The 13700-nt window shown below is 40.1% G+C and overlaps 1 protein-coding gene across 5 annotated transcripts in view; it reads right to left on the reverse strand.

Moving 5' to 3' along the window:
• Positions 1 to 3499: 3499 nt before the first annotated feature.
• Positions 3500 to 13700, reverse strand: part of SEC63 (SEC63 protein translocation regulator) — a 47248-nt gene continuing 37047 nt past the window's right edge. For 2 of the 5 annotated variants that reach the window (XM_084827225.1, XM_084827228.1), the window contains exons 18-21: positions 13320 to 13421; positions 8425 to 8523; positions 7022 to 7126; positions 3500 to 5078 (exon numbers count right to left, since the gene is read on the reverse strand). In XM_084827225.1, the coding sequence (XP_084683351.1) occupies positions 4935 to 5078; positions 7022 to 7126; positions 8425 to 8523; positions 13320 to 13421 (450 nt within the window). In that variant the 3' untranslated portion in view covers positions 3500 to 4934. Of the gene's footprint in view, positions 5079 to 7021; positions 7127 to 8424; positions 8524 to 9170; positions 9354 to 13319; positions 13422 to 13700 lie in introns of those variants that run through there. The other 3 variants (XM_084827226.1, XR_014786644.1, XM_084827227.1) reach the window with 3 other exon arrangements.

Here is a 13700-nt window from a genome sequence, read left to right on the forward strand (position 1 = left end):
AGCCATAACCCATTCAACACCAGGTCAACATCCCCCAACCTACTCTTGTCTCCCACCAGAAGTACCTCGGTCTTGTCAGGGTTCAGCTTCAGCTTATTCCTCTCCATCCAACCACTCACCATCTCCAGACATTTAGACAGGGATTCCACGGCCAACCCTGGTGAAGATTTGAACGAGAGGTAGAGCTGCGTGTCATCTGCATATTGATGACACCGTATCCCAAACCACCTGATGATAGCCCCCAGTGGCTTCATATAGATGTTAAATAGCATCAGGGAGAGGATGGAACCCTGTGGCACCCCACACGTGAGTGGCCACGGGTCCGACACCTCCTCTCCCAGTGCTACCCTCTGGTACCTGCCAGGGAGGAAGGACCAGAACCACCATAATACAATGTCTCCAACAACTTTCCCTTCCTCAAATCAGCGCTGTTTCTGTCTGAGCTGAAGCCAGCTGAGATCACACGGACTCCCAAACTGTACTGAAGCTGCTGTGATGGGAAAATCCATCAAAAAATGAGTTGGGGAAAAAAGGAAGAAACCATTTAGGGGAAGGAACGCTGCGCTAGCTATGGGGAAGGACGTGCATAATCTAAAAGCCCCACAGCCAGCTCAGACCTCACCAGCATTAAGTGTGAAGTTAGGATATTTTTCCCCAGTGTTTCATCACTTTACACCTGCTTACATTTGCCATATTAATGTCCATACCCCCTATGAAGAAATGTGTGCCTTTTACTAAAGGCTTGTACCTGAAGAATGATAAAATAAATAGAGCATGCTAGTTAGTGGCAGTTACCTGTCACTACTGAGAGGGGAATTTGAGGCCAGGTTTCTGTCTTATATACAGGAAGATTGGATCAAAATTGGTACCATCTGATTTGGAGGATAGCTAAACATTCTTAAAGATGCCTATTGGTCGCATGTTTGGACAGAGGTGGTGTGATGGAACATTGGCCACACCAAAGCTGATTGGCTGCCGGGTTCTGCCACAATTTAACATAAGGAGCTGTTGAGAGGCATCTGGGGGGTTCTGTCTGGAGAGTTCATGAGATAGTGACTTCTTAAGAGGCTGGGAGCCTGAGGAAGACATCAGCCAGGAAGAAGAGCAGCTGCAAGACAGGGAAGCCAAGCTGAGGCAGAAGATGGAGTTTTGCAAGTGAGGAGAAGACTCCTGGAACTGCCTTCACAAAGACCTGAGAGGCCTGAGTGTCAGCTGCTGGCAGTGGTCTGAAGGCAGAGCAGCTGCTGGACCAAACTGAAGACTTCAGGGGAAGCCTGGTGAACAGCCTTGAAGGTTCCAGTCTGCAGGCAAACCTTACCAGAGAGAATACTGCTTATGAAGCCCTCATTGCTAGGCCTGAGTTAATTGGGGTGGAACTGGATTGGGGAATGGGCTTAAGTTTGATTAGGGTTAGGAACTGGGGCGTATATAACTTGGTTGGTAGTAACAGTAACAATACAGAAACCTTGTTCTCAAGGTAACAGCAATATTAATAAACATCCTTCTTTTATTCCTTTTTAATATTCTTTATACCTGTACCTCTGATCTGTTTGTCACATGCCTAAAGAACAGCAACCTTAGGAAAAAGGAGGGTTACTAAATAAAGGGGTGTAGATCTATGGTGGCCGTGGAAGTGAATGACAGGACTGCCCAATTGTGAGGGGTGATCCTCCACAATTGGTGGCTACAGCGATGCAGTTGCTCTAGTGAGAAGTATTCCTCCACATCTCCAATTTGGAGAGATCCTTTTGGAGCATTTCACTATCTTTTTAATTTTAACCACCCTAAATAATTTATTTATTTTATATTTATATTTATTTATTTATTTATTTCTATACCGCCCAATAGCCGAAACTCTCTGGGCGGTTCACAAAAACTATGTTTTTGACAATTTGGTGTTGTCAGCAAACATGGACACATTTTTGCTCACCAATATCCAGATCATTTCTGAACAAGGTAAAAATACCATTCCTTGTATGGATCTTTGGAGGACCCCAGTGTTTACATTCCTCCATTGCAAGAACTGTTCATTTATTCCTAGTCTGTTTTCTGTTATTTAACTAGTTACTCATCCGTAAGAGAGCCTCTCCTCTTAACCCACGACTACTAAGATTGCTCAGGAATCTTCAGTGAGGGACTTTGGCAAAAGTCGTTTGAAAGTTCAGATACACAAGCCCAAATCACTCCTATCCACATGCATACTGACATTCTCAAAGAACTCTAAAAGATTAGTGGGACAGGATTTACCTTTGCAGAAGCCATGGTGATTCTTCAGCAAGAATTGCCTCTCTATATGCTTGATACAAGAGGACAACTCTTGCTAAAGAAGAATAAACAAGAATTGTAGGAGCTTGTCATTCATTATATTCTATCCCATCACTCGGTGACTGAGTTCACACAACACAATCCATACTTGAGGTTGAGTATAGGCTGAGTGTGAGTAGTTGCTGAATCATGGTTTATTATGTGAACTCAGCTGTGCTAACAAACCATGGTTTGTTAACCACAGACAACCCACAAAGACAGCCCATGGCTTGTTGTTGGGTTGTGAACTGTGAGTTGTTCATGGTTAACAAACCATGATTTGTTAGCAAAGCTGAGTTCACACAACACAATCACCCACGGTTCAACAACCCACATTCAACCCCGAGCATGGGTTGCTGTGTTGTGTGAATGCAGCCATTGTCAGCAAGCATCAAGAATAGTATCACAGCTACTTAGCAACTCTGAACTCTAAGAAACGTTTTCTTAGGATGTCTGCATCCAGGTGCCCCTTGGAAAACAAATTTCCCAGTGTTCCAGGAGGGACATAAGAGAAAGAGAAGCAAGGAAAGGAAAGGAAAAGATTCCCTGGCCTTCCACCCTCGCTAATGGAGAAATGGAAGCCAACAGTAGAGCAGCCACCACATAAGATGGGAATTCTTCTGCAATGTTTTAATCCAATCCAGGTAAAAACATGAGGGTCATAGTGTTCATTTCTGTTAAATGTATTATGTGTTGCCAAGATTCTTACTCTTAAGCCAAGGAATTATGAAGGTTTAACAGTATTGACAATTTACATATTTAAGTAACTGCAATTATCATTTTATCAGCCTGAACATGTAAGCTGCTAGCATAGTCATCAGTCCTCTCCTTATTACCTCAGATGCAATACCCCAAAATAAACACACACACAAAAGGCCACCTTCTAATCTGTTACCCAAGACAACCCTCTTTTTTATTGTTTACTTGTTCAATCTGAAGTCAAGAATTGGTAATTTGCTGGCCAAGCTGTTTTGTACCAAACCTTTTGTTGTTGTTACACTGCTGTCAAAAGCAAACTACTTTAAACTATAACGGTCTCACATTGTAGGAGATGTACTGCTGAACAGAAAACTGACATCAAACCCTGATACACACTTAACTGGCAAGCCCACCCACTTTTAGATTGCACACACTGCAATTTAAATTTCAAACAACTTTATCACAAGATTTTTTTTTAAATGAAACCATTTTCACATTTAGGACATTTTCAAATTTTATTTGCAACTATTGCAATTACAAAGAAATATATCAATGTAAGTTTGCATTTAAAGTGACAATCCTCTATTTCATAAACAAGGTCACAAATTAGTGAGCAGCTCATTTGGCCTTTGGGTGGCTTCCATTATATGGAAATTTTCCTGTATGACAAACGTATTTGTCACAATGTTTTACAGTATTTCAGTCTTGCAGTTCCTCAATATTTAGTGATAAAACTTAGTACATGATTGACAGTTGGATGACTTTCTATAGCTTCTAACCACATCAATAGTTATTACCTTTCCATGTGGGAAGAAAGACTGGAATTTATTGTAAGATTTTATTTATCCTTCACAAAACCCCCTATACGCTTAAAAATCAAAAGAAATTCTTTATGTTGGGAATGAAGCCTGGTTCTCCATGCTAATATCCCTTTCCAGCCCTCAGTATAGAAGAAAAATGCACTATTGCAATGCAAAGTTTTATCAAATTTAGTCCAGTTTATTTTTGAATTATTCTCAATAAATACAAAAAACATATCTTAGTGTGTCTGTGTGTCTGATTTAAAAGACTTCTGACAGGGTAAGGTAGATTAAAAGCCAAGAACTTCAGCTTTGATAGTTTTACCTTTAGTAAAAGGTATTATGTATTAAGTCATCACTTTGTGTAACATATGGTCCCACAATAATTTCTCTCACGCAGTTTTATCAAAAGAAATAACTCCTGTATGATTTGCTGATATTTGATGCCTAGACATATCTTAAGCCATTAAGAAATCAAGAAATACTTATAACCTGCATGAAAATTTGGGGCAAAAGTTCCCTTCCCCTTAAGGTAGATTAAGTCTTGAAAGATCAGCCCTCATGACAATGTGGAATGTACCCAGCTAAGGGCAGGATGCCAATTTCTGAAGTCCAAACAAAGCAAACAAAACAGAAGGTTTAAAGCTATGAATAATCTCAGTTTCAGTAATGTTCATACTATCACCGCAAAAGATCTTTCGGACAGAAATTTGAGAAGTTAATTTCAACTGGCGACTTCAAAGAACTTATAAAACAAACCTTCTAATATGAAACATTGCTTTAAAGATTGCTTCTATTTAATAATAGTACCTCTTAATATATTGGACCAAAAGTTGATCAGACAACATAGCCCACACTTCTGGACATTTAGAATAAAAAAAGCTTTTATTTTCAGTTGGAATAAATGCACCATCCTGTACTTAACGTCTGTAAAGAGCCATAAGCATCTCTCAGGTTATACCAACTGATCAACAGACCTCTGCTGGGAAGTTACATAAAGCACTCATAATTGATAAAGAGAAACTAAAAAAAAATCCATCTTCAGTACTTCTGTACTGTTTTGTCTTATCCTTTCCCAGGTCAAATGTTTGTAGAGACGTCCCATATAACACAGTTAGTTCACAGCACTGTTTAAACGTCCTCTTCCTCCTCTTCCTCCTCTTCCTCAAAACTGTCTTCAAAACCCTCACTGTCTTCCTGGTCCTCATCTCCCTCTATTGCTGTATCCCACTGTGGATGATTTTCCGGCACCGGTTTAGCTTCGTGAACTTCCAGCTATAAGCAGAATTTGGGGAATTGTCCAGAAAAGGATGGAGAGTGAAAACAGAAAGATGAATTACTTTCAGGGTGTTATCAATGTTTGTGCCAAACAGGATTGTGAACTAGCTCAAGGATGTTTCAGGGCTGAATACACATTGTAAAGCATTTTGTATACACAACATGCATTATGATAAACAATTAGCTTCAAGGGAAAATGTAGCATTAGACAACCCCAAAAAGGCAAGGCAATCTCATTAGTGACCACAAGGACTTTTGTGAGGCTCCATCTGCAGAAGGAGTCAGTGTTCATTTAAGCGAATTTATTTAAGGGGATTTATTTATTCAGTTATCAACTCATTTATATAGCAATAAAAATATTACTGCTCAGAGAATTGGAGGGCAAGAAATGAAAAAAGCACTCATAACCAGGCTTTTTTTTTTTTGGATGACATGCTGGAATGGCTTCATATAAGTGATAATTACTAATCCTGGGTTGTACCCAATTGATAGAGCAAGTGGAATGGATTCATCCGAGCCCCCCAACTGCACCCCACACTTCCTAGCATTGCATACAACCTCTGACTTAATGAGCTGGTTTGCACATTATGTTGCAATTCCCAAGTTTAACGCAGGAATTGCCAGGGACGAGTGAAGCAATGAGCGCACTGTCTCCCATACGCTCATTATTTCCACTTTCAATTAACAGCCCAGGAACACCCCCGTTCCTGGGTTGTTTCGTGATGCGTAAACCTGGAAATTCTGGATTGTTTATGGGTTAAACAACACAGAGCTAACCCCAAGAACAAACCATGGGCAATTGTTTGCCCACTGATTGAAATTAATTGAAAGCAGAAACAATAAGCACATTAGAGGCAGTGCGCTTGTTGCTTTGCTTGTCCCCAGCAATTCCTGGGTTAAACAACCCAGAAATTGCAGCATGACATGCAAACCAGGTTAATGTTTTTAAAAAGAGAGAAGTGCTGTATAACTTGTATGTTCATTCTTTCATTACACAGTGACCTTCTACTTAAGCTGTTTTACTCTAGCATATTGGTTACAGACCAAGAACTGTATTTGTTATTTTTTTATTTCTTTAGTGATCTTGTTATATTATTACGTATGTTGCTCTTTTTTGTTGCCTTTATTTAACTTTATTTCAAAACAGAATAAAATGTCATGGTAAAAAAAGAAAGAGGCAAGTGCTCCCTACCAATATCTTGATACACACAGGTTGTGATCTCTTGGGTCGCAGCCAAAGAGGAAGAGAAATACCCACTCTGGCAGATATGCACACAGTTGTGCACTACCACAAGAAACTGAGCAATAAGTGAAGCTATTCAATAAAGAGCTGCCTCTTCTGATCAGGCAGAGCTTGTACATGTGGAAAATATCTGAGAAAAGCTCTCTTCTCCCTTGGAAAAGGTCACCATAAAGCAGAAAAAGAACACTGCACTATATAGCCTGGGGCATCTCTTACAGAGCACATCTCCCAAGATCAACTCTCCCTACTCCATATTCTTCTACCTGTTGGAAGGGGCCCTGCTCCAAGCCCCTCTTCTAATGACTCTGGAATGAGCTTATGCAAGAAAATGTGCAAACTAAATGTTATCTGTTTTTGATGTCTAGATACAGCTTTATTTTGCTTTTGCATTGTTAATGGCTGTTTTTGTTTTGTGTATTGATATGCATATTTGGATGGTAAGCCACCTTGAATGTGGGATAAAGCACACATTTTTAAAGTAAGTTCTTTCGATCCAGCCCTTGTGCTTAAGATCTACAACTGTTTAAAATACAAGCATTATTTGAACAAATGAAGAACCCATCATGAACAAGTGTAAAAGCTGGTACAAGGCTAGATGCCAATTCAATTGGCTACATAGCAATAATCACCTTCAACATCTGCACTGAAACTGCAGAATCCCCATCCCCTCAAATCCCTGAAGTGTTAGAAAGCCTACCTTCAATGGTTTAATCTGGTCCAAGCCCATGTAGGAATCTGATCTTAAATAAACTGTATATTGGTAGTTTCCAGGTTTGCCTGGTGCAGGAAACTTTAGTTCTACCTAAAAGCACAATTCAGCCACAGCTCAAGTTATAAACAAGCATCTACAAGCAGAACTATGAAACAGCTTCAGTAAAACAAACAACCACAAGCCTAGAAATGGCTAGCTATCAATCTCCTTGTTTAATACTCCAGATTCAATGAGTGATGTGTTCTGAATAGAAGGGTAAACTTTGGAAAAATATCAAAGGCTGGAAAAATAGCCATTTCCTCTCTGGATTTTTAAAAAAATATTTACGAAGAAGTTGAAATAATGCAGTATTGACTATCAAACATTGTTCTAGCCAATCAACTGCAGACTTATTAGCAAATATCCTTTTATTGGGACTGTCCTACTATGCCCATTCATATTTCTAATTCATACTAATGCTGGATCCTCCTTACAAAGTGCTCACATTTTTCAAGCCTGAACACTTGCAAAAACCCAGCTTGTGAGTCACATATGGTCCCTGAGCAGCTCAAATGTACAGAAGCAAAAGCCTCTTTCTCAGAATAACTTTCCAACCCCTCTGTCAGACCTTCCCTGGATCAGCTGAGAAGTGGGCTGAGGCAGCTGTGGACTGACCTCAAAGCAGGGCTTCCACCATGATAGTGGGCATGCTAGGTGAAGAACCATGGCCTATTCAGTGACTGGAAAGAGACAAGGAGAAGCAGGGAGGCTTGTTAGGATAGAGGGAAGGATCAGAAAGAGTGGGAACTGCTGAAGAGGGAGATGTGATGGTAGAGAGGAAATCTTGTGGCTCTTCACTGTGCGATGTTTTAGGTATACTGGGTTGAACCCACTGCTGGTCATCCACTAGCAGAATGGGAAAAGCCAGCGGAAGAGATTTCCCCTTCCCTCCTGCAGTCCCCAAAATCTGCTCCGGAGGGCTGGAGGACCCACCAGAGCAGAGTTGGGGTGCACACAGTGGGCTTCAGAGGGGAGAAGAGGACAAGGAAGTCTGCTCACATGACACTGGATCCAACCATTGTTTTTACCACCCTAGCCCTAAAATATTTCCTTCTATACAAGGAAGTGAATAGATCCTTCTATTCTCTCAAACTGAATGCTCAACAACCTGAACTACAGGCATTACTTTTATTAATGATTTGTGTAAATTTTAACAGGTGTAGCTATTTTCCTCTGGAAGAGGAGACTTTCACTTGCTGGAGTTGGTTTCCATCGACACCCCACCATTAAGTTTTCATTGAAGTTTTAAAGCAGCAAGAAGGTTCTTACCTATCTTTATCAGCCAGAGAGAAAACAAACTGCCACACCAGCAATTAAAATGAATGTTGGGAATTAACAAGATACTTTACCTCTTCTCGATCTTTTAGTGTACACACATGATATGGCATAGATATTAGAGCTTGTTCCTTCCTATCTGCTATATATAGCCACCACCACTCTTGTTTTTCCTGTTCAGGAAAGAAAGAGAATGAATATTGGAGATTATTAGAAATCCTTACCTGAGCCTAATCAGGCAAACTAGATTTGCAGTTTCACAATTACTGGATTTTGCATCCAGCAGGAGCTGCAAGTGCTCTGGTTGGGTTGACTGATGCCAAAAACGAAGAGCACAAGACAACTTTCTTGGCTTCATCATCATTGCACCCCACTGCCACAAAGCCCAGGGAGTCAAGTATTACCCTCTAGGTAGTGGACAACAAAAAAGGAAGGAAACCTCAAGCTTGTAGCAAATAAAGGAAGAGGCATTCCTGAAGAGGTGCAAAAACCCAAATAGGAAGAGAAAACCTTCTAGAGCAGGGGTAGGCAACCCAGTGCCCTCCAAATGTTTTGGACTTCAATGCCCATCAGCCCCAGCCCAGGGATGGTGCGAGTCGTAGCCCAAAACATCTGGAGAGCCCCAGGTTGCCTACCACTGTTCTAGAGATAAAATCAAAAGCATTAATTGTTTCTTAAAAAAAGAATGCAAGAAAGATTTCTATTAAAATATACTGGAATTTTAACATCTCTTCGAGGAATATTAGCTACCAGCTGGAAGTTCATCTCTGTTTTTCTACCTTCTGGTGCTGCCCCCCCCCCCTTTTCTTTTTACACCTCACCTGAGATCCAGTCCTATGGAGAGAAAGGGAATGCCATTCAAGAAACCCATCTTCATATTTCTTTTTCAAAGTACTGGCACTAAGGCCAAGTTCTTAGAAAGAGCAGATGAAGTGATAAAGCTGAGCTTCAACTGTACCACTTCCTTTAAACTACAGGTTGCAACTTGCAATATGGAACATCCCTATATAAACACAAACACAAGAATCCTTACTCCTAGAAAACTAGATATCAGGAAGAAGGGTTCTAAACCTAGCCTTCTCCCTATTATGATCATGTTCTATGTGTAGGAACCCTTTGTTTGATCATGCAAAAGTCTCTACCTGCACTCTGAAGCAGTACGCTTAACACACTGGTTTGTCATCTCGTGTGCTGCTTGTAAGACTGAGGCCTAAATTGGCTAGAATAAATGAAAGCGGTGGGCAGGGAATAAGTATTTTACCTAGAAGGGTAGGCTCTAGGACAGGGGTGGGCAATATACAGAACTCCCTGGTATGCCCCCCCACATGGCAAAAAAAAAAAAAATCTGTAATGGCTATGGAGCACTATACAGGTCAAATTTCTCAAATTTGGCCATTTAGTGCTCTGTAATGCTAATGTGGTCAATGTTTTGTTAATTTTTTTTCAACTGCCTGGTGGAGTGCAGCCCGTGGCACATCCAAGGGTGCATGAAAATGATCCCTGGATCCCCCTGAGATTGCCTACTCCTGCTCTAGGATCATGTCAGCCCTGTCTATCTTCCTTCAGGCACCTCTGAAATTCTCTTTATTGGATCTAGAATAGGAGGCTCAACCCAGGTCTAGGAGATAACCCTGAAGAGGTTTAGGGATGTTTTCAGTCCTCATCAAATAGCACTTTATACCTGAATTTGAACAGATAAGCAAGCTCTCTGATTGAATTGTGTTCTATGCTACAAACAGGGGCAGAAAAACACTGGTAGAGTTCTTCCATATGAACTCTGATTTCACATTATCAATTTTTTCTCTGCATATCAATAGCAATAATAGCATCCAACTAACAGCTACAACTTGATTCTATAAAGTTGGCAAAGAAGGATTCAACAGTTTCATAGCTGAGTTTTTAAAATGTATGTATGTGACAAAGAAATGTGGGGGAAACTATGGGGGGTCTTATGATCTTGATTTAAGAGAACTAGCAGGCATTAACGGAGATGCCCTTACACAAGGACATGTTTGTACACCAAGCGTATATATTTAAGCCAATGGTGAAAGAGTAAAACCAAATCTAACTATTAAGCTTAACGGGGGGGGGCTCTTTCTGGATACTCTGGAACAAGAGCTCAGTGAAAAAACTAGAGCAGACAATGTTTTCTGCAGTTCCCACTCGTTTCCTGAAAATAGTAAACTCATGTAGTTGAGTGTCAACAGGATTGGAGCCAAAGCTGGGCGACTGAGAAACAAGAGGGAGGAATAAGCTTAGGTGAACCCTGAAGTATGCAGAATTACAAAATGTTTTCCCTTGTTCCCCAAACAGCCCAGTGAAAACAGAACATACTCAGTAGCCTCAAGGAGCCAGGGAATATCAAATGTCAGTTGCAAAATTGAAACGCTGGGGCGGGCGGGGGGAGAGTTGGCCTGCTGTGACAAATATTTGCCCCAGAAACATTTGCCCCCTTGAAAGACTCCTGCATAATAGGCTATCTTGCAAATATTTATCCAAAACAGAATTACTGGTCTTCCACATTTTTCTCATAAGTGGTAACTCTCCTAAACTACAATTTCCATAGAGAAGCAACTGGAATATTAAGATTTGATTCTAACTGAAGCATTTGTGCTGACACACTGAACTTTTCACTTGACCTAGAAGCCTGCTAGGGAAAAGATGAAAGGTTAACTGCTTACTGGACTATTGTCCACATGTCTGCTTATGTGTAGTTATGACACAAATAAGTGAAGATGAAATACTGTGAAAAGTAAGCAGACCTAAGAAACACTTCAGATTTAAAATAGTGAAATAATAAATGTATGAAAGAGAAGCAGATGTTATCCTGTTTGGGGAACTTAAGGAAATCTCAGTAGTAGTGACAGAAGTAAATTTATCATTTCCAAATCATAGCTGTGACTTTTGGGAAAAACAATTATTGTTATAACCTGAATCACATGAGTAGCACTAATAAAGAATCATGTAGATATGAGGGGGGAAATACAAGGACTTCAGAAGCAAACATTGATTCTCTCCAGGACAAGCTATCTGTCCTCATGAGGGACCAAAATGCCCATTTCATTGACTTCTCTACGTTGTTTTGCTTCAGCTCAGAAACGTCACTGGGTAAGATGCCTTCATCTTTAAAGGCAATGTTCCTAGAACTAAACTTAAAGCGTGTTTTTTAAATGGTGTTTTGCTTGCAATTATTATATATGCCTGTATGTTTAATGCTCTTATATCATGAAATAAAGAAACTGCTCAAGATAAAGAAAAAAGACGAAAACATATGCCTGATCTCAGTCAGAGTCCTCTATTTAAAAACTGTGTGTCAATAACAGGAACTTTGTTCCTGGAATATGGTATGGGATATGTTACCTGCAGATCCATGATCAAGCTAAATACAGAAATCCTGTACCATATCCCTAGACAAGGACAAATCTGTCACACTGCTTGAGCCCTGTACAGTTTACAGTATCCTGGAACAGGGCATGCCAACCTGACCAGGAGCACTACTGCCAGGGTTTTTTCACAGGTCTCATTTGCTTCTATTTTGTTCTGCTCATTTTCATTCAAAGAGAAGCCAATTTCCACAAAACAGGTCCAGCTAAAGTGTCTTAAGTTGTCATTTTAATAGTACAAAACACTATCTAGACAGGGATTAAACAGGGCAATTGTTTACAGAAATAAAGGCTGTTGTATCACTGAAATATTAATCAAAATGGCCAGTTACATACTTCTGCACTCTAGTGTGGCAGATGGATGAAGAATAAACTGTTCATGGCAAGCCAATATTAATGAGATTATCTGGCACAAATCTGAGGAAATGATCCCAAGTGTCAGACAGAACTAAGCATGTGGCTTCTGTGTTTGGCACTGCTTAATGTAGATTTTTGTTCTAAAGGTTTACTTTTTAAATAGACCATTGTTGGAATCTAGAATACATGCCTGGGTTAACCTGGCATACTACCTCTCCAGTGCAAAACATTCCTTTTAAAACAGATGGATGGCAAATGTAGACATGCCAGGGCACCAGTATGTGTGTTGAGTTGAATACAAGGACAATCTGGAGTTCCTTAATCTACTTCTCAAGAACTGTTTATTTAATAGTTTAAATAGAGGGAAGATTCAGGTTGTTCTCTCATATAACAATAAGCCAGGAATCCTGGCTTAATAAACCACAATGTGAATGAGCTGTGTGCTACTGCAAGCAGCCTGTTCACTCCCGCTTTGTTCCTCACTTCATGTGAACAGATAAACAAACCAGGAAAAGGAAGAGCTTTGCGTGACGTCCAAACCTGAGATTATGGTTAAGTGCCCCCAATGAGCAAGGATCATAAGCCATCTTTAAACCACAATTTGCTGTTGGCTTACCTGTTTGGGTGCAATAAAACATAAACCCAGGTTTAGATATCATGAGAAGCTCTCCCCTTCCAGATTTATTTATCTGCTCACACACAGGGAGGAACAAAGCAGGAGTGAACAGGCTGCATGCACCAGCAGGCAACTCATTCACATCGTGGTTTAAGCCAGGATTCCTGGTTTACTATGTGCGAAAGCAGGCACTGCCTCAGCAAAACACAGCTCAACATTCTGTAAGTAGAACAAAGTGAAAGATCTAAAGAAGTTAGCACCAAGAACAGCAGCAGATTTCAGAGACTTCAGTGTCCTATACAAACTTAGCAGCATTGTACACTGGAAATTTCTCCTGAATGAATGGGTGGAATGTGTAACAGCATAGCTGTACAAAAAGGAGACTGAAGCATGCAATCAATCCCTGGCACTGTGGTAGTTTAAAGCCTTGACTTTTTGAAGAGCTGTTAAGGAATTAATCTTTCAAAGAGCAGACCAGAAAATGTTTCAATTTTTTAAAAAAATGCTTACAACGTTAATTTTTAAAAGCAACTGATATTCAAAACTGGCTTTATAAACTTGTCAAAATGAGAATGATTTCATCTCAATATTGTTTAGTTATCTCTTTGCTGACCTCTGGAAAGTAGAGACTGTAAACAGGATGGGTTATTTTTGATTTGGTTTCCAAGAGAGCCCGTTCCTTTCGCTGTATACTCTGCTGTAATTCCTGCCACTCCTGAGGAAGAGAGAAAAAGTATTCAGTACAGTTTCCTCTGCTTGTTTATGTTTTCTTTTATAAAGTAATTTTCCAGCATGATAGGAAGAATAGGGGAATAAAACAGGGAATGCAAAATGCACGTGAATGTTACTGACATCTATGAAAGGGCACATGATGAGCTATTTTAAAATCGATTACCAGTTTATCATTGCCATCTTTCAATATATTCCCTAAAACATTTCAATGCTACAGTGAAAAATGACCAGCTTCATAGTTTTATATGCTGTAACTGAGGGG

Source organism: Heloderma suspectum, chromosome 1, assembly GCF_057233095.1.
Source record: "Heloderma suspectum isolate Gila_16-S chromosome 1, 16-S_ref, whole genome shotgun sequence".
Taxonomy (NCBI): Eukaryota; Metazoa; Chordata; class Lepidosauria; order Squamata; family Helodermatidae; genus Heloderma; species Heloderma suspectum.